This window comes from Euprymna scolopes, chromosome 41, assembly GCF_053919585.1.
Source record: "Euprymna scolopes isolate OS-2025 chromosome 41, ASM5391958v1, whole genome shotgun sequence".
Classification (NCBI taxonomy): domain Eukaryota; kingdom Metazoa; phylum Mollusca; class Cephalopoda; order Sepiida; family Sepiolidae; genus Euprymna; species Euprymna scolopes.
The window spans coordinates 18,170,543-18,191,799 of record NC_136522.1 but is presented as its reverse complement, the minus strand read 5'-3'; the positions used below and the strand labels follow the sequence as shown (position 1 = coordinate 18,191,799).

General features: G+C 32.0%; 1 protein-coding gene across 2 annotated transcripts in view; it reads right to left on the bottom strand.

The window, feature by feature from the left end:
• The window catches only part of LOC145266371 (putative E3 ubiquitin-protein ligase UNKL), a 218,837-nt gene that overhangs the window by 154,990 nt on the left and 42,590 nt on the right, over nucleotides 1–21,257 (bottom strand). Inside the window, exons 1-2 of one of the 2 annotated variants that reach the window (XM_080121995.1) lie at nucleotides 9,173–9,929; nucleotides 6,923–7,132 (exon numbers count right to left, since the gene is read on the bottom strand). In XM_080121995.1, coding sequence (XP_079978121.1) covers nucleotides 6,923–7,132; nucleotides 9,173–9,228 — 266 coding nt within the window. In that variant the 5' untranslated portion in view covers nucleotides 9,229–9,929. Of the gene's footprint in view, nucleotides 1–6,922; nucleotides 7,133–9,172; nucleotides 9,930–21,257 lie in introns of those variants that run through there. The other variant, XM_080121996.1, reaches the window with a different exon arrangement.

The window sequence follows — 21,257 nt, the reverse complement described above, 5'->3', positions numbered from 1 at the left end:
ATAGGCTCCTATATGGTTGACTATTATAGAAAACTGATCACATATGATAGAAGATGTATCGAGACACAGGAATGGGTATGTTTGATCTGGCATAATGATGATTCATTAAAATTGTGGGGACTGCGTACGTGCCTGGTCCACAAAGTATGGAAATAAATTTAAAAATTAAAAAAATATGTTTACAAGTGCTTTTGATATAGATGTACATAAGAATACTTTGATAAGTATGTTTTAACTTAAATAGGGATGGTATAATAAAATTGTGGGGTCTGCGTTCGCGCCTGGCCTCCATAGAATGGAAATAGGCACAAACTTTAATAAAGACTTTTCATATCTATCTGCATAAGTATACTTTGATAATTATGTTTCAGTTTGAAGAAATATAATATAATAAAATTATGGGGTGTTCGTTCGCACCTGACCTCCATAAAATGGAAATATGTCACAAAGTTTAACAAGGTTTTTTTAATATAGATCCACAGAATATTGTGATAAGTGTTTCGGTGTGAACAGGTATGGTATAATAAATTATGGGGTTTATCTATTTTATTTTTACTTTCATCATATTTTGCTTTGGTTTTGATACCCCCAAGTTCGAAGCTATTTCTTTACAACCCTTCCTTTTCATAACCTATCATACTTTCATAAATTAGAGTCCATTTTCTGTAGGCTGTTTTTGAACCCAGTCAATGACGGGTACTTTTGCTAGTATATATATATATATATATATATATATATATATATATATATATATATATATATATATATATATATATATATAAACACGCTAGCAGGAAGCTTTAATGTTGCTCAGGAGTGAACGAGGGACGATACTATGTTTCTTAAACTGTGCTCAAAACATCAAATTATTTTTTGTTTTGTTTTTATTGCATTCTCCTCCCATTTCACCCCTTAATATATTTGGAAGCTTAAATATTGGAAAAATCTCTGAGCTAGTGTCTTTATACATATATGGTTTCAATTTTATTGAAATATGATATACGCATTTGAACTTTTAAGGGGATGAGATTGTCCTCATGGGTCATTTAAAAGTGGGAAACTTAGATATCTGGCAGATAGGGGGTAATAGAAAGGTTCTGAATCACATTGTCTTCTGCAGTAAATTTTATAAAATAATAGAGTAAGATTTTATGAAGATTCTCTAACCTTTCTTTCTATAGGGAACACACAAACATATTTATATATATATATATATCTACACGAGCATGTGTGTGTGCACGCGCGTGCTTTGTTTATAGGAATTAATCTTATGAAATTATGGTGTTTATAAGATAGTGCTTAATAACAGAGCTATATTTTAGGGTAAACTAATTTATACAAACATTTTTAGACCTCGAATAAGGTTGTAGCTGAAACATGTATGCACATATGGAACCAAAATGTTTCTTTAATATATATAAAATTTAGTAAAATATATATCATACAACATGTGTATATACATGAAATAGTTATATACTTTCTGTGAATATATATATATATATATATATATATATATATATACACACACACACACATTATATAATATATATTACGACTTAAGATAAACGTTTATTAATTGAATATGAAATACGATAAAAAAAAAATGTTTTGAAACGGTTTCTATTGCTGAGACTTTTGTTTCATATAACAGATAGAATTTATTCAACAAATATATTTAAATTCATAAAGAAATCGTGTTTTTGTTGGAGAAGGTGTAAGAAAATAAATTTAACTCAAACAAAAAAGAACTTCCTTAAAAATGGGTCAATCTCATTTTCTGAAACCGTTTTTTGACAATCTGTCTTTTTAAAGAGAAATGGTGGGAGGCTATAAACAAATAAACGATATTTTCGTTTTCATAAATAAACTAAAAAGTAATTAAAAGGCTTAATATTTAATTTAAACGGCCCTTTTTATTGTTCATCATTCATAAAACACATTTGGAATGTTTTATTATTGTTGAACTTAGTAGTAGTAGTAGTCGTGGTGGCAGTTGCTATCGTTACGACTACTACAACTTCTGCTGTTTTTTTTGTTTTTTTTTCTATTAAATATGGTGTTGTTTGGCACGTATACATAAATAAACAATTAAATCAGATCAAAGATTGGTCCAAAAAAAGCGATAATAAACAGAAATTGATCAATAAAATTTCAAAATAAGCAGATATTTTTGTACATAGATCTTTTTCTTTTCTATCCAAATGTCAAAACCCAATTGAAACTAGGTTCTTCTTTCTTCTTCCGCGTGTGTCGGCCATTTCGGATTGTTTATCAACAAATGAGATTATTTATTCCGTTTTTAATACGATCATCAAAATATCCACACAAAAATAATAAGAGGTGTTTTTGTTTTTTGTTTTTTTTTTAAAATAAAATTACATGGTGATATTAACTCAATTGTATATATATTTTAATATCTAACGGTTATAATTATGAGGAACAACGAAATTTTCGTTTAAAATAATTAATACACAAAAAGAAAATATAGATAGATATAGGCCAAGGTCGAAGGTTAATACGACCTAAAATACGAAAACGATTTTATTTTAAATTATATATATCTAACTTAAATATAAATTAGAAAGATCTATTTTCAGCTCACAACGTAGATACAAAAATAATTGAAATCTGAAAGACGGCGATTAAATAGAAAACCCGATTGACAACAAGGAAGTAAAACGCATTTTCTTTTTTGCTGTGTTTTAAAATAACCAAAATGAATCAATTTTTTTTATAAATTTTATTTAGAAATTATATTTTAAATTTAAATTGTTTGCCGTTTTTCAAAAAAAAAAAAAAAAAAAAAAAAAAGAAAGATAAAAAAAACGTTTTCACTGTTCGAAGTGGAAAAAAAAGCAAACATGCGACGATGTTGACAAACAAACATCGAAAAATGTTTACATTTTTTTGTGCGGGAAATGACAAATCTTTATCTTTTTAAGATTCTTGCGTGAATTTCAAATGGGAAAAAATATAAACAACTTGGAAAAAATATAGAGAAAAATAACATAAAAACTCAGTTTAAATTTCAAATTAAGTTCTTTGATAGAATTGTGGCGCAGTCGAAGAATAATACTGTTTATATTGAGTTTAAAGCAGCACAAATGAGCCATAATACTAGACTTTTTACGTCTTTACTTTCTTTCCGTCAATTTAAAGATTTCAAAAGAAATTTCGACTTATCGGATAGTTATTTGCATTAATTTTATATATAAAAATAATCGCTACCGTGATTGTTCCTATTTACTTGCCTCTCCACGAGGGCAGAGTTAGACACAAGATCGGTTTTTAATCCGGAGAAAATCCAGCTTCCCATAAGGGGAGACTCTGGATAGGAACAAAAATAACAATTGTCTCAGTCGTGAAGGATTTTTCCTCCACTGACCGAGGACAAAAAAGGTGAAGCGTAGCACTAGCACTAGCAGCCAGCCAGCACAGAACAGATATTACACTGTGATCTTAGCCCTTGTTTCGGAAGTAATTTCTGACAAGAATTAAAGTTTAAAGACAAAAATCAAGTATTAGAGTGCAATTGTGACTGTGTGCATAAAAAAAAAAAAAAAAAAAAAAGGGGGAAATTTCTTGGAGTTACTGTTCTTTAAAAGAACCAATTATGTAAGGAAATGAAATTATGTATATTTTTGATTTAGGGTTATCAATGATAAAATAATAAACCAAATACCGTCTCATCTTATTTTTAAAAAATAAGATATTTAAATTGTAAATTTTTAAATCATAAAATGTAATTTTTATAACAAACATTTTTTTTTTTTAGTTTTAATTTTTTATAAAATTTTAATTTTTACTATTTAAAAAAAAAAAATCGGGATTTTTTTTTTTTTTTCATTTAATTCAGATTATAAAACTGGTGCTTCTACAAACTTAGAAGCAAACTAAACCGACTTTTATCGAACTACACTTAAAAAGTTCAGTTCAATTTCTGCATAAAAGCAATAAAATCAGCCGCACCTATCCGATGTTGCTCGGGATTAGTTTTACTTTCATCATTGTTTACTTTTAGTGGGTATTTTAAAGTTAAATTTTATTATTACAGTATAATTTGGTTAATAAATTATTTATTGAATTTTGATGGTTTAATCTATAAATTATTCGATGTCCAATGACTATTCGGCAGTTTAAATGCTTCCAAATTCTTTCAAATTTTCGGAGGATCACCAAGTCATTTATTTATTTATTTTTTTTTTCAACTATTAAGATTGATTTTTCACGAATAAATCCAAATGAATTTTGGTGAATTTCATTTCATAATTTTTTTTTTAAGAGTTTCAAAAAAAAAAAAAAAAAAGTGCTTTTAGATAATTTTATTGTTAATTTCAATAAATATTCGATTAAATAAAAGAAAAAAAACTATGTGTAATAAAGCAGGCAGAGGGGAAAATACAAATGAGAAAATGGTTATATAATCATTAGTAAATAGAGATTTTACTTTTTATTTTTAAAAGTAAAAATCCGCTTTCGTGTCACATTTTTTTTTTTTTGACAATATGGAAGTAAAAAGTTAATAGATGCAAAGAATAAACGGAAATGGAAGTAAATGAATATTAAAAAATATTGTAAATAGAAATATAAACAATATGGTGCGAATATTAAAAGAAAAAAAGGGGAATGAAAAATAAAAAGGAAATACAACAGGAGAAAAATATTTTTAAAAAAAGATAAAAAGATCCCCCCCCCGAAAAAAAAAAGAAAACAAGGAAAGAGAAAAGGGAGGAAAAAGACGAAAATGAACGAAAAAGTTAAAAAAAAAAAATGAAAGAAAAAGACAAAGCGAAAAAGAAAAATACAAGAGAAAAGGAAAGAAAAAAGAAAACGTTGCAAATTTCGAATAATCGTCCGCCATCTTTGTTTACATGTCAGAAAGGAAATAGAAAAAAAAAAACAAAAAAAAAACATTGATGACGAAACCGAATTAAATATTTTTAGGGATAAACTTGGAATAAAACTGGAGTTAAAAAGTCGAAAAGGATCGAATGTTGAAACTAGAAATTCTAATAGATCAATAATCCAAGATTATTCCGTTGAAAATTCCCCCATCCACCCGTACGGTTGTTTTTCTTTTTTTTCCCACCAAAATTTGAAATGTAGAACAAAAACAAGACAGAAAGACGGACAGACTGAGAGATGCGAGGGTCGCTCAATAGTATGATAGGGGCGCGGTCAAAATATAAACCTTTTTATTCGATTTACGAACAAATATATAAGTAAATAAATAAAAAGGATTTCTAAAAAAAAAATCACTTTAAAAAAAGAGTTACGAAAGAAAAACAATATAATCGCTTCGCTTGACGCTTGACCCAAGCTTGGGGTACAAAAAAATGACAGCTGGAATACATTTACTTTGGGACCCGAACGGAAATTAAATTCAAGTGGTTTGGAACCTTTAAACTGTCCATTAAAAACTAAAGTTAATAAAATTATGACGATCGCGTGTTTTTCACCTTTGCGTGCGTGACAGATTTTATTTAAATAAATAATACTATCAATCGGTCATTTATCGAAATCGAAACTGAAAGTACTAAAAAAATTTTTAAATCCTATTTTTAAAACTGAGGAAATTAAATCTACCAGAATGCTTTTCAGTTTCTTCATAAATAAATCAGGCGTGTTAATCCTTTGTTAATAGCTGGGAATAAAAAAGATGAATTATATCACAAACCCTTCGAAAATGAAAGTAAAAAGAAGAAAACCTCAACAACAATTTAAAATGGTTTGCGTTTATAACATTAAACTTCTAAATTAGAAGTTGACATTGAAGCCTTTAAACTGCCCAATAGATTTCAAATACATTTATAAGACTAAAGCAAGTATTAAGGTGTATGATAAGTGATTCTAAGCCCCCCTCCCACCAACATGAATTTTCTCACGCGCTCCTGTCATATTAAAGAGTCATAAATGAGAATATTACTTGTATCGCTTAAGTTTTAATATATTAATTTTATTTTAAAAATGACCGACGTATGTTTACTTTGTGACTCCTACAAGAGTCGGGTAGAAAGCTAACTTTAAATTTCAAAAGGTAAAAGTTCTTGTTTACTTTTTACTCAGCACGAGGGCAGAGTTAGCCTCAAGGTTGTTCTTATGTCAGAGAAATCCATCTCTCAAAAAAAAAGGGCACTTAGAGTTGGGACATAAAAATAAAAATTGTCTCTGTCTAGAAGGATTTCTTTCACTAACGAGGGACAGAAAAAAAAAAAAAAGTATAATATCAAAACAAATACTATACTTTGTGAAAGGTGAAACGTCGATATCGTAAATTTAACAGTTCCAAAATAAAATGGAGCTAATAAAAGATCGGTTAAAAATTTTATTTTCGATCGATTGGTGACATCTTTAATTTGCCGGGGTTTACAAGGCTCTGGAGGCAACGATTAAAAAAAAAAAAATGTAAATATAAGCGCTTTAAAATGCTTTATAAGCACAAAATATTAAGCAAGTAAGTAGTAAAGTAACTTTTCTTGCCTTTGGTAACAGTTATTTGTTGCCTTTTTTTTCGCGCCTTATTTTCTCTGGTGGAAATTCTAATCAATAGCCTTTTTTTCTAATCGATTAATATATTTTGTGAAAAAAATTTCATAAGATTAAAAATAACTTGAATGTAAATAAACATTGTGTGTGTGTGTATGTAGGCGCGCACGCGCGTGTTTTAAAAAAGAACTATTGCGGTCATATTAGCCTAGGTTTTTGATCAACACCGGCTGGGTTACCTGGAATAGAGGGTATGATATTGAAAAACGACACACGAGCTTTCGGAGGTTTGGCGAAATGTTCAGGAAATCATTCTGTGGTATCTTTGAAGGTTGGTATAAGATTAGTAAGATTATTGACAAACAGAAAATTAAAAACCACCAAATAAACCATTTGTGTGAGAGTATATGTAATACCAATTGAAAGACATACTTACTCTTCTCCTTCCTGACAATGTCCAGTGGCTTCATCATATTTGGTACAGTAGTTATCCGGACTATAATTAAAAGAACCATCCCTTCGACGGATGGGTCGGCGCCGTCTTTGATTCATGAAATGCCAATTGAAACAGGTAAATGGTCGATGCTGGGTGCACTTATGCTGAAGAAACAGTGGACATTGTTGGGTGCGAAATTCCTTCAAATACCTATATATATAAATAAAAATTGGTATTAAAAATAAAATTACGCAAAAGAAAAAAAAAAAAAAAAAATAGAAAGCGCGCCAACCAAGATAAGACTTAAACACTTTATTCACACAACCACAAAAAAAGTGCCATATCTTTAGAATTGTGCAATTTTTAGGTGATTTTGTTGTTTTAAGCGTAGAGTGTCACTTTGATGGGAATGTGTCATTCTACAAGACCAGAAATACCATAAACTTATAAAACATAAGTGGTTTTCGGCACAGAGATTGTGGGAATAAAAGTTCTCTGCCACACACACTAAAACCTATATTAGATATTTCAGAGACGTACCCTGGTTTCAGGGGTACTGACCTGTTAAGGCTGTTAAAAATCTGTTCAGCGACTCATGAAATGAAATATACGAGAAACGTTCCGAAAGTAATGCCTCATACTTTTATTCTGTCCGAATGAATCAGAAGGGATTGCAAACTGCATTGTTATGATGACTGAGCTTATGCATTCATGACTTGAAAGCTCCATCTCTGTTGCAGATATTGACGGTCTGAAACCAAGAAAGCAACCTTTGTCATGGACATTCCTCAGAAGCATTGAATTTCTCCATGCAGAAAAATACTGAACCGATCAACATTCATTGGCGCCTGTTGAACGTTTATGAAGCCAATGCACTTGATGTCAGAATAGTTAGGAGATGGGTTCGTCGATTTCAGTGGTGAACTTACGATCGAGAAATTAAAAAAGTGCATTGAGAATGGTGGTGACTATGTAGAAAAATAAATTCTGGAGCACAAAAGGTCGTTCGTTTAAATGGCACTATTCTCGTCTTCGTATCTCTAACGTTTTAGTATTTGGGTTAAAAAAAAAAAGGGCCTTATTTTTTGAACGACTCTATATAATAGTTCAAAAATAAAATTGTTCTTTCCTTTTTAGAGGTTTTATTATTGGCGAACATCTTATTTTGACCATTTATTATCAACCTTGTTCTTTTTGGCACTTAAGCAGAATACGGACCGTGCTGAAATCATAACATTATTATTTAGAAACTCATTAACATGGGGAGGACGTTTTGTAACTATTCTGTACTTTCACTTACCATTAAAATTGAATTTAACTTGAAAATCTATTTAAAAAAAAAATTGTCTGCGTTTTACATAAATACATATTTTTTGTTTGTTTTTTTTTTAACGTCGTTTACATTTGTATACAAAACTTTTTGCGTGTATGTAAAATAGAGCATTCAAAAGTCCGTTGTTTATCTATGCATAATAACATTTCATAAAAAGTCGAAACATTTTTGGCAAAAATAAACAAAGCGAATGGCCGCCGGCGATTAAAATATTGGAGTTGTATATTTCAGGATATAAAAAGTAAATAATTTTACTTTATAATAACTAAAAATATAATTTAAGACGAATGTTATATAAAAAAAAAAAATCGTGATTAGTGAAAATCCAACGATTTAACCCATAAACTCTAAGCATCATTACGGCAACAACAAACAAGTAGTTTTTACTTTAAAATTTGATTTATAACATAACATTACGAGGGTAGCCATGTTGTTTGTGTGTCTATATCAAAACTATGGAAGCACAAAAATTCATTTTGACGTTCGGGCGTTTCGTAAATAATGTCGACGTTACAAACGTCAATAATGATATCTTGACAGTTTTGTGCTGCCGTAGTTTAAATACAGACATAAACAACATGGCGACAATCGTAATGTTATCATTAAGTAATAACATCAGGTAAAAATGAAATAACATAAACAAAAGAAAAACAAACATCTTGTTATCGAATTGCAACGAGATTTTAAGAGTTTTATGATTTATTTAATAAAAATATTGATATTAAAAAAAATAATAATAATAAGTGACTTTTTCATGGCGGGGTTATTGTAAAGTTTAAAGCATTAAACAATGCCCCCCCCCTCTACCCTAAAAAAAAAGGGGGGGGAGACCCGATCGAACTGATCAGTTCAGAGGGGACAATATAGACTCTCGGGGAAGGATATTGAATTTGAAAAATGTGATTCAAAATACTTACGCATAGTGTTGAGGTTTCTCCGTCTGTGCTGGCAGAACCGGAGCTTCCGACGGCATATTGTTGTCATTACTGAACCTTGTGCGCAGCTTGTTCGCGCAACCGTATGGAAGGAGGGGGAAATGTCTCTACGCTGATTGGTCCGTACCGACCACGTGACAAGGATTTCCCAAACTGATTATGATGATGATGATGATTTTTACCTTTCTTTCAAACTCTTTCGAGGTTTATTATTTTTTTTAAACCCCTTTTTTTTTAATTATTTTAAACTTAGTCAACAAAATTTATTCTATTTGATTTTAAGAATAAAAAGGATCGCTTGAAACGTTTAACTCTAGAAAATAAGCTAAAAAAAATAATAAAAAGGAATGCTAGAGTTTTAAAATCGCACAACAAAACAAAACTCAGAACCAGGCCATTAAAAATATTGCGTGTTTCTATTTTTTTTTTTTTTTTTTTTTTTGACACTTCTTATTCCGCCAAATGCGGTTTTCATTTTTATTCATTCAAACATGGATACATTACAGATATATTTAAATACTTATGTAATATCGTTTTACAGGTTTAAACAAGTGCTGACTTAAAGTGAAGGAACCAGGAAACATTTTAATAATACTAAAAATAAAAAAAGCGCGATATTTTAAAACTATTTTTTTTACGAAAGAATTGGTAAAATAAGTTTATTGTTTACTACTAAAGGGTTTTAATGAATTATTTTGAATTGTAAGTTTTTTTTGTTTTTTTTTTGGTGTGAAAAGAAACCTGTATATGGGCTTATATTAGTGATCAATTATTTTTTTTTCGTGCTTACAGAAAAGTTTTATATCATTAATTTAGAAATAATTGTTCGTTTGCTACAGTTTTGAACATTATTCAATTTCATGCCATCAAAAACATTGCGCGTTCGACTTGACATTTCTGTCGGTTAACTTGGAACACCTTTCCATTTTTCTAAAGTTATTTTATTTTTATAAACTCTACACGGAGATTCGGCGTTACCTAGGACTGCATGAAAAACCAGTTGTGACCAGTCCATAGCGCCCGCCCCTTTTTTCTTCACATTTTATAACATTTAATTTTTGGAGTAGGGATCAACAATGTTGGTTGGTTGGGTGGTATGCTGTGTAATTAAAGTTACGTTAACTTGAAATAATGTTCAGTAATTTCATAAACCTTAACACCCTTGAGATACACCCGGCATTTATTGAGAACTAATCGAAACTCTTGTGCACTCTTACTCAAAGACCTGAACTTCTTATCAACATTCATATTCTTTTTGTAATGTTTATAAATGTTTAGCTTATAAAGCAAATAAAATAAAGTAAAAATGGATGTCAAGCGCGAACGCAGACCCCACGATAATGTTGTTCCCTTTTTGATCAAAATGAAATGTTTGTAGTATGGTACGATTTCAGTGGCACATATCACTCAATTACTTTACAAAAAATTAAATAATGTATCCACGTTACTCGCCCTGTTGCCTAGAATATATATTACATAACAATAAGTTCAATGGTTTAGGATTTTACCAAGTATATTATGCGCGCACCGTCACCGATAGTTTTAAAAACGCATTACATAATGTAATTCAAAATTGTCCACTGTAAATATGGCCCTTATCACAGTAGCTCCATATGCCTCAGTTGTAATATGCGTCATTTTGGATGTATAAAAGTAAAAGAAAAAATAAAACAAAATTGTAAAGCTCTGTCTAAGAAGGCACTGAGCACTAGTGCAAAACAAAAATCGAGCCGTCTAAAATGCCGTCAATTAAAGTAATCAATATATATAATTTTTTTTTTTTGTGTGTGTGTGTATTAATATTGATATTAAAACACTTTTTTTCTATTTATTTAGATATTTATTTGCTTCCCCACGAAAGCAAATATGACACAAGGTCGTTTATAATGTGGGAGGAAAACCAGCTCCCCTAAAACAAGGGCAAAAAGGGGGCACTCTGGCAGTAGCCAAAAATAGTAATTGTCTCAGTATGAAGGGTCTCCCCTAGATTGACCAAGGACCAATTAACTTAAGTAAAGCATCAGAACAGATACTACACCTTGATCTTTGCTCGAAGTTCAAGAAAGAAAAAAGGCGAGCCTTTTTTTTTATTTAAAAAGAAAATACAACTTTGTTATATATGGATCGTGGAACTGCATTCATCTGCAAAAGATCTAGCTAATTTGCATATTCTTTTGAACATTAATTTTATTAATTCCTTATTAATTTTTTCGGTTTTATTATAGGATGATCATCTTTAGTTAACTATTACGTGTAATTATATTCATGCATATATTCTGCATGGTTTGTACTTGCGTAATATTTGCGTAAAAAGGTTATAGTAAACACAGACCTTTCTGTGTATATTTATGTATGCGTATATATTTTTATTTAAAAAATTTTGCCTACCAAACTCCTCTGTCAGTTTTTGTTCTATAGACATGAAACTTGAGATATAGGGTATTCGAAACCATACAAAACTTTATATTTAGGTTTTAGCCGGGGAAAATCAATGCAAAAGTGTGAAAATTTAAAAAAATGAACTTTGCCAGGTGCAGGTTGAACAACGGCATTACGAATATGCATGCATAATGTAGTAGCTATTGGTTCATGTTTTAATTTCTAGCCTTGCAGCAAACATGTTTTCATAGTTCAGGCATTAGGCAAAGGAAAAATGAAAAGCGTAAGCTACACATTTTAGTTTCGATTCTCAGTGGTGGTGCACAAGTCATTTTTTTTTTTTTTTTTTAACTTTTTAAATCATTACTAAATATTGGGTCCAATATAATCTCCTACATAATAAAATGACTGCAGAAATTACCCTCTGGACCAAAGTATCGTAGGTTTGCAATACACAGATGCCACATACAAATTTACTATATCTAACCTATTAGCCACTATCTAATGTAGCTTTCGAACACCATTTTACACATATTCAGTCATTATAATAAAATCCTACATTACACCCGACAAGCAACATCATCACTATTGCACCATCTACAGCAGAAGGAGTTCCTATTTTCCTCTCTAAATATTTAGTCCTACCACCGCTACCAGTTGTCACTGGGACCAATTCTGCATTTTCCTACGACACTGTGATTACACCCAGTATAACTGGTCATTTGATATATAGATAAAACAATTTCCGACTCATAAATAATAAAGTCTCCCTTCTCAAATTCCGTCCATTCTGATTGGCTGAGCTCTGAAAATTCTATTATTCTGGAATACGTTTATTCTGTATATAACCGAACGCTTACTAAAATTCAAATATGGCGTCACTACATTTCCCCTGTGTGTGTTTGTTTCTATGTATTCAGTTACATATGCATCACAAATATTTACTAAAACTCACTTCCGTTGATAAGTAATTAAAATGTTACTTACCTGCGTTATTTTCTCTAAACAAAAATATGTCCTTTAAAATTACGGCTTTTGCAGGTTTTTGACTCTCAAATATAAACAAGGACTTGTAGTTCGTCAGAGCATCCACCATACAGTATTTTCAAAATTACAAAAATAAAAATAAAGACCTAAAGCGCTAAAATTACTCGGAAATGGAGTACTTATTTTACATTAAATGTATATATGTTACTTTAAATTCTAAAATATTTCCTCACCCCGACAAGTTTATCAATCTCTTGGCACATAATCGCCTAAAGAAGCAGAATATCACTTTGGAGGAGGGGTCGGATTTAGCTGAGGGTGTTAATCTACAATATCGAATCTTGTCTATGCTATCAAGTGTTTATGGCAAAAACAAACTTAACTTTTTTTTTTTTTTTTTACATAGGCGTCACCACTTATGAAGGCCGATAGGCCACTCAAGGATAAGGGTTAAAGAGTGTAGAGTAGTCAAAAGGACAATATAGTAATCGATAGTAATGGAAGTTTGGTAAATTTGTTAACTTAAGTGGAACGGCTCATCAGAAACTTGTTCACGTTGGACTTGAAGACAACCATATTATAGACAGCTGGAAAGCAGGAAAACGGAAGACAATTCCACAGGCGTGCAGTTCTAAGAAAGAAGCTTTGATCATGGAATCTATGTTTAGGTTTAGGCACAGATAAAGAGTGGGGAAAATTATTGATAATGTTTTCAGCTAGTCTAGTGTTTTTTGTGAAAGTTTGGCGAGGGGGGACCATAGATTGAAGCTCAGTCGAACACTTTCCATGAAAATAACGATAAAGCAGAGACACACTCGCAACATCTCTTCTGTGAGATAGAGGTTGCAGCGAAGAGAAAAGGACATCTCCCACCAGGCCATGAAGTCTATTTTGAACCCTATCAAGGCAGGGCAAGTCTTTTCTAGCAGCTCCTGCCCATATGTGGCAACAGTATTCCATCCTTCAAGCATTTTTGTAAAAAAAAAAAAATATTTTCAGTTTCCTAAGAGGGGATTTTTTTTTTTTTTTGAAATGTTTGAGTAATAGCTGAAAACGAGGAAGACAAATTAAAATTACAGGTGCAAAAAACAAGTAGATTAACACACTCAACTAAGTAATAAAATTAAAAAAAAAAAAAAATGAGATTCTACTTTTTTATTTTTATTTATTTATTTATTTGGCGAATACGTATGAAAAAAAAAAAAAAAAAAAAACTGGTGGAAAAAAACAAAAACACCTTAGAGGAGGGATCAGTTTCGCATATAAATTTAATGTGAAATGATCCCCTATTAATGGGCCATGCTAATGTCTTAGGGCAGTTTACTTTTTTTCTGCTACAAGAAATAAATTCTATGCGTTTGTGTTTTTCTTTTGTTGGTCGTGCATTTCTTTTAGGCGGTTACATGTGGATTTATGATCTTGCAACTTTTTTTTTTTTTTACTTGGGAGACATCATTTATCAAGGCCCGAAGGCCACTCGAGGATAAGGGTTAATAAATGTAAGGTGGCAGTGTAATAATCGTTACTGGTGTAAATTGGATAGAATTTGATTATTTATGAGGACAGCTCAACAAGAACTTGTTTACATTTGATTTGAACACTACCATGTTGTATTCAACCGGGAAACAGGACAGCGGAACAGTGTTCCACAAGCGGGTAGTTCTGGGGGGGGGGAGTTTTGTTCATGGAATCCGCGTTTAGATTTAGCCACAGTTAGAGGGTGGGGAAAATCGTTTATAGTGGTTGTAGCTAGCCAAGTGTTTTTCGTGAAAGTTTGGCAAGACGAAACCATAGATTGGAGTTCAGTGGAGCAAGCACTTGCCATGAAAACATGCTCACAATGTTGTAATAAAGCTTCTCAAACGTGGTGTTAGGCTGTGTAAGGTGTTAACTTAATTCAAATTCAAAATCGCCTGTTTCGTCTTCATCGGATTATTTCGATTATCGATATTTTAATCATCGATCATCTAAGGTATTCTGATACAAAACCTATCTAAGAACACTGCCAGGCACACGTGTGAAGTTTTATAAAAAATAGGCCCAGTCGTTTTCGAGTCAATAGGGAACTCACACACACACATACGGTTCTTGTTATATAATAGAATAATTATTATTTATATATTATTTATAGTAGTAGTAGTAGTAGTAGTAGTAGTAGTATGCCCCTTCAGTCTTTGAGTCAAAGACTGAAGGGGCATACTACTCTTGACATAAAGACTCTTTGACAGACTATGGATATCCCCTGTAGGTGTGGGTGTGCCTGCGCGTGAAACTTTTGTGGCAAGAGGTGCGCAATCTCCTGAGTCGACATTGTTAAATACAAGTGGCATGTATGTACGAGACGACTGGAAACAAATGCCGAGATAAGCAGAGAGCACATACAGTGCCTAGAATTCCCAAATGATCACCCATCTGGTACTAACCAGGCTCGACGTTGCTTAATTTCGGTGATCTGACGAGTACCGATGTGTCAACGCGATTATGAAATTATGATATATATATATATATATATATATATATATATATATATATATTTATATATTATTTATATATATATAATTATTCTTCAATTATTATTTATATATTATTTAATTATGAAATGGGGAAGTGATATGTTTAAATTCAAAGTGATTTTAAAATATTTACTGACAATTTGAAAACAATTTCTCGTTTGAATTAAAGTTTAAAAGGTCAAGTATTAAGGTTCATTTGTTTATTTTCGCACGCGCCAGTATTACTATTCATTAAAAAACCACTAATATTTCGGGAGAGGTTTTTTTTTTCGTCGTTGTAAAATTCAGTACTTTTGTTTTTGTCTGTTCATTTTTTTCTTCTTGTTTTTTTTTCTTCTTTTAATTAAAATTAAAAAATTAAGAAATATCGTAAAGAAAGAAAAAAAAAAAAAAAAGGAAAAAACTCCCGCCATGTCTGTCCATAAAGACAAGTTTCTGAATGAAAAGGGAGAAAAAAGAGAGCATACTACTACTACTACTACTACTAGAGATAGTGTCTTTTCATTCATACATTTGTTCGAAGTGGACTAAGTTTTTACACACCCACATTTGATGCACATGACTATTGCGTAAAAAAAAAAAAGTGCTGATGTTAAGGTTTTTCAATAAATAGAAAGTCAGTGAACATTACTAATTCTTTTCTTCGTCGTTTTGTTTTAAATGGACTTTTCTAGGAACAGTGAAAAGAAACTGAAAGAAATGAAAACGGGGCTTTTTTTTTCAACTTAAAATAACAAATTACGCAACAAAAAAAATTTGGGGGGGGGGATCAACCTAGAATAACATTTTTACTAAAAACAGATTTATAATTCCAGATTATAATTTGGTTGTATTTGAAAGAGCAACGTCAAGTTAATCAAGAAAATAAATTGGCGTCTATCAACTTCCGTCTGTATTTGTTTGCAATATTTGGGCTTGGTGATAAATGCCCTGGAAAAGTCGCTTCTGATTAATGTTTACCAGTTTTATAAATATTCTGAAAAACGGAGAATTTCGTTTGCATATTTTAAAATTTGAGTCAATGTCAAAATTCTTTCCAACCCTAGGTTTTCGGGAAAACGAAAACATTTAAAAGTGGAACAGAGAAATATCTTTCATGATATGAAGAAATTACTTTTTTCCAAAAAGTTGGGATCATTTTTTTTTTATATATATATAAATGTAACGTAAAATGAGCACCCACTTTCTGGCCACTTAGTGATAATTTTTTAGTTTATTTTTTAGTTTTTTTTTTTTTTTTTTTTTAACTTTTTACTTACTTTCCACCTTAAGAATCACCTTTGAAATGACGTTTATAAGTTTTCGGGTATGCTGAAGACGAATATCGCATTTAAATTTGCTGCAAACAAGTAGTTTTCGAATATTAAGCAATGTAATTCAGGTAAATTTTTACTTAACAATCACTTTTAAAATGATGACTCCAATAGGTTTTCGGGTATGCTGAAAACAAATATTGCATTTACATTCAAACTAAAAAATATGCGCGCGTTTGCGCGTACAGAAATGGCCACCACTGATAACATAAGGAATTACATTGCTTAATATCTGGAAAAGTATTTATTTGCGGCAAATTTAAATGGACTATTCGTTTTCAGTATAGCCATAAACCTTTAAAATGACGAATTTTAAAGGTAATTGTTAAGGTGGAAAGTAAATAAAAATTTACGAGAAAAAAAAAAAGAAAAAAAAAAAGGTTTTCAGGCAGATCAAAAAGTAAAATAAAAACAATATTACTAGGTGACCAGAAAATGGGTGCTCATTTTGCGTTAAATTTATATAGAAAAATGATCCCCCACCTGGCGAAAAAGTAATACCTTCATACCATGAAAACTATTTCTCTGCACCACTTTTAAATGTTATATTCGTTTTCAGCACCATCGAAAACCTATAAAAGTCGTTATTGTAAAGGGTTTTTTTTAGTTGGAAAGAATCTTGACATTGACCAAAAATTAATCAGAAGTGATTTTTTCTAGGGCATTCATCGTCAAACACAAATATCAGTTGACGCGATTGTAAACACAAACGAAACTTTATGAACGCCAAATAAATTTAATACTAGCGGGACCTGTGGAAATTCCACAGGCGACTCATTCATATGTAATGTATTGATGTTGGCATTCTGTAGTTGTTCAATGTAAATGGAGATACTCTGATATTATTGTAGCTTTTTTGTTAAAACTGCTAGCACGAACGCCCGGCAAAGCCCGGTCATAAAGTCTGCTTAAATATGATATTTTAATTCTTGCAGATTTCGTATATATTATTACAGAGTTAATGTTCTATCGATTTTTAACTATTATAAAGTTGATATTTCAATATATATATATGTATATGGGTGCATTAGCTTGAATCGAAACCGAAATAAAAACTTATATATAACTCGAGTTCCTTCAGCTATAATCGAAACTGCAACCAAAACTTATAAAGAATTCTTGATAAAATTATTTATTAAAAAAAAAAGAAAAAGAAAAAAAAAAAAAAGATTACTGGAGTGCCACCAGTTATAATCAAAACCGAAACCAAAACTTATGAAGAATTCTTGGTAAAATTATTTATGACAAGAAATAGAAGAATATAACAATTAAACGACCCGGATGTAAGCGTGACACACAAAATAACACACGCTATCGTATTAATATATAGATTATGGACGTATATATTATTTTTTTAAAATCTTGATTAAAATTATACGAGGGGCATGCAATAAGTAATGCCCCTGACCCACTTCCCATAGCAGTAGAGCAACAAAACTTGACAGAGTTATTAGTCTTTCTCTACATAGGAACCATCCAGAGTTATGCATTTCTCCCATCGTTTGATGCAGCTCTGGAGACCATTTTTGTAGAACACCTTAGGTTGGTCTTCCAACCACGACGTGACTTCAGAAATCAAGGCTGCATCATCTGGGAAAAGCTCTCCTTTCAAAAACAACTTCATGGCTGGGAAGAGGTGAAAGTCAGAGGGTGCCAGATCAGGAGAGTAGGGAGAATGGGGGAGGATTTCATAACCACACACCCATGCTTCTGATCTGGCGACATGCGAGTTGTGGATCAACTGTCCTGCAGGAGGGGGGTACCTTTGCTGATCTTGCCCCGCCTCTTGATTTTGATAGCTTACCTTAATTTCCTCAGAAGTGAAGCATAATAGGCTCCTGTAATTGTGGTACCCTTTGCCAGGAAATCTGTCATCACTACTCCGTCCTGGTCCCATAAGACTGAGCATGACCTTGCCAGCGGAGGGCTGCACCCTTGCCTTCTTTGGAGGTGGTGAGTACAAGTGCTTCCACTGCATTGACTGGGCTTTGGTCTCTGGATCATAGTGATGGACCCAGGTTTTATCCTGTATAATCAGTCTTGAAAAACTTTGACTCCTCTTATTGGCACATCTCCAAATTCATCCTCGAGCACTCGACGTGTTCTCGCTTCTGGAATGGTGTGAGCAACCTTGGAATCCATCTAGCAGACACCTTATGCATATGCAAATGGTCATGAATGATAGTTTCCACAGACCCTGTACTAATCTTGACATCTTGGGCTATTTGGCGAATAGTAATGCGCCGATCTTCCAAAATGGCAGCCTCAACTTGACGGACAGATGCCTCATCAATGGCAGAAGGGGGGGGGCGACCAGGTCTGGGAGCTGTTTCCAGACTTCCGGCCATGTTGGAATTCACGATGCCAGTGTTTTACAAGGTCATATGATGTGGCATTATCACCATAAGTTTCTTTCATTTCATCAAAAGTCTCCTGGGTGTGCGTCCTTTCAAATACAAAAACCGGATCACTGCTCGATATTCAACAGGCTCCATTTCACACCTGACTCAGTTCAAACACCTGTAAAACAGAAACCACAATTAGTTCAGAGCTGTAATTTGCCACATAACCCGTAGAGATATAAATCATTGCACATGCAAAATTTCAGCTAGATCAGACAACTGGAAGTGCGTCATGGGGCATTACCTATTGAATGCCCCTCGTAGATTATGGACGTATATATTTTTAAAATCTTGATTCAAATTATAGTCTTGAAACATATGCTTATCTCCCTCACCTCATGAGATTCTACATTTTTAAGCGAGTACATGTAAACAGCCTGAAAAACATAACGGTAACAATAAAATCTAAAAAGTGAAAGTACAGAAGAGTTAAAAGATCTCATCCTCCACATGTTAAGAATGGCATTCTAAATAATAACGTTTATTAATAGCACTATTAATTGTAAACTCATTCTTAACATGGGAACTATTCTGTACCGTCGCATTTTAGCTTGAGGGTTTTGCATTTAACGTAAAATGATCACCTGCTTCTGAGCCACCAGGCGAAAATGATGACCAACTTTCAGACTTTAAGGACATTTAATCAAATTTAATCAATAGCACAAATATTTCTGACAAAACTTTATAGAAATAAAAATCCTGTCAACACCCATAGTTGATCTGCAAGTAATTAAAACCAATGTTAAAAAACGCAATCAAGTTTGGAAGTAGGTTATCAATTAACGTTGAATGTATATATGAAACTGATCGCCTACTCTAAAGTCTAAAATTTATTTAGTTTTTTATGAAGCTTTCAGGTTGTTTACTTGTAATCAATCAACTTTAAAAAAATCTTTTTTCTTTTGCAGTCAATTAACATAGGGGTGGAGGGCTCTAATAATGCCGCCGCTTTTTGTATAAATTATACTTCCGGAACGCCAAAATAATAAATGAACAAAAAGCCATGTAGATTAGACTTTGTCTCTTTTTCTTTTTTTCTTTTTTTTTTTAAACTTCCAGTTAAATTAACACAGATGTTTTTCAAAAATGTTTTCGTTTGTTTAATAGATTTTGTTTGATAAGTTTGTAATTGGCTTTGTTGATTGCACGCGAACAGCAGTAATTATCACTTCCTAGAATGATGATTGCATAAGAATGAAACACTAGTGTCTGTAAGCACACAAAATTATTAATATTTGAGAAAATAATTAGTTATAAACCCCTTTAAGAAGATTATAGTTGAACCCAATTTAGTGAATTGAAAATAAAGCGGTCAATTAGCTACATGCATTATTCCAAACTTCCTGCTTGTTCGAATACTCTTATGGCTGTTGATTATGACAAGTCAAATTGCATGGTTTCATAAGTATCTTAATTTACTCTCATTTAAATATTAATTCCTGGTGGCCGAGAGGAAGAACGCTATCCAACAAGCCAAGGTTAGCTTTGTTGATTGGATTCAAGTTCCGTAACCAGCAGTAATTATCACTTCCTGCACTGAGGATTCCATAAGAGTGTCTGTAAGTATTATATATATATATATATATATATAAAAGTGAAAGTGTCTGTCTTTCTGTGTGTTTGTCTGTACATTTCCCGACACAATAACTGTCAATTTTCAGTCTACAGACTCAAAATTTGATATACACGGCATTCAGATTTAGGAAAATCTTTGTAATCAGTTTTCGGACAGAAATTTGGCTGTTAAGAGGTCAAAGTTTAACGATTTGATCTGAGAATTTTACCAATTTTCGGTATAAACAGTTGAAATTTTAGATATAGGTTTGTTGAACATAGATCTAACTTAATAACTTGATTTGAGCCCAAAACAATAAATGTTAACGGGTCATAATAGGGGTAAAAGTTAAAAAGTTTGACTTTTGCGGTCTCTACCAAATTACTCAGACAATTTCTGGTCTAAACATTTGAAATTTTACATAAAGGGTAATTAGAGATAGGGCAAGCTTTTTAATCGGTTCGGGTTGAAAATTTGAGCTATAAATATATAAATCTATGTATGTTTGCATGTCTGCCTAAAACTTTTGATAGAGGCGACAGATTTTCACAAGATCAGTATCGCTTTGAAGCTCGACCCTTCAGGCGACAAATACCGAAAAATTGGCTAAAAACATTAATTTCTTCACCCTCAACTGGGCACTTTTCTACAGAGAGGGGGTCGCTTTTTTCGCCAATATTTTCAGAAGTCATCCCCTCTTTTCGATTACCTAGCCTTAACTTTAAACCTATGTCACTTCCAGTTTGGTGGTGGTCCTAACAGCAAAGACGTCACTTTTTTTCCCATTCTTTTTTTCCTTCATGGTACGAGTTCGAGCCTGCCTTCCTACTACTACTTTTTTTTTTTTGCTCAACACACACCTCCAAACACCCGGGCAATGCTGGGCACCCATGCTAGTATATATATAGATATATAGAT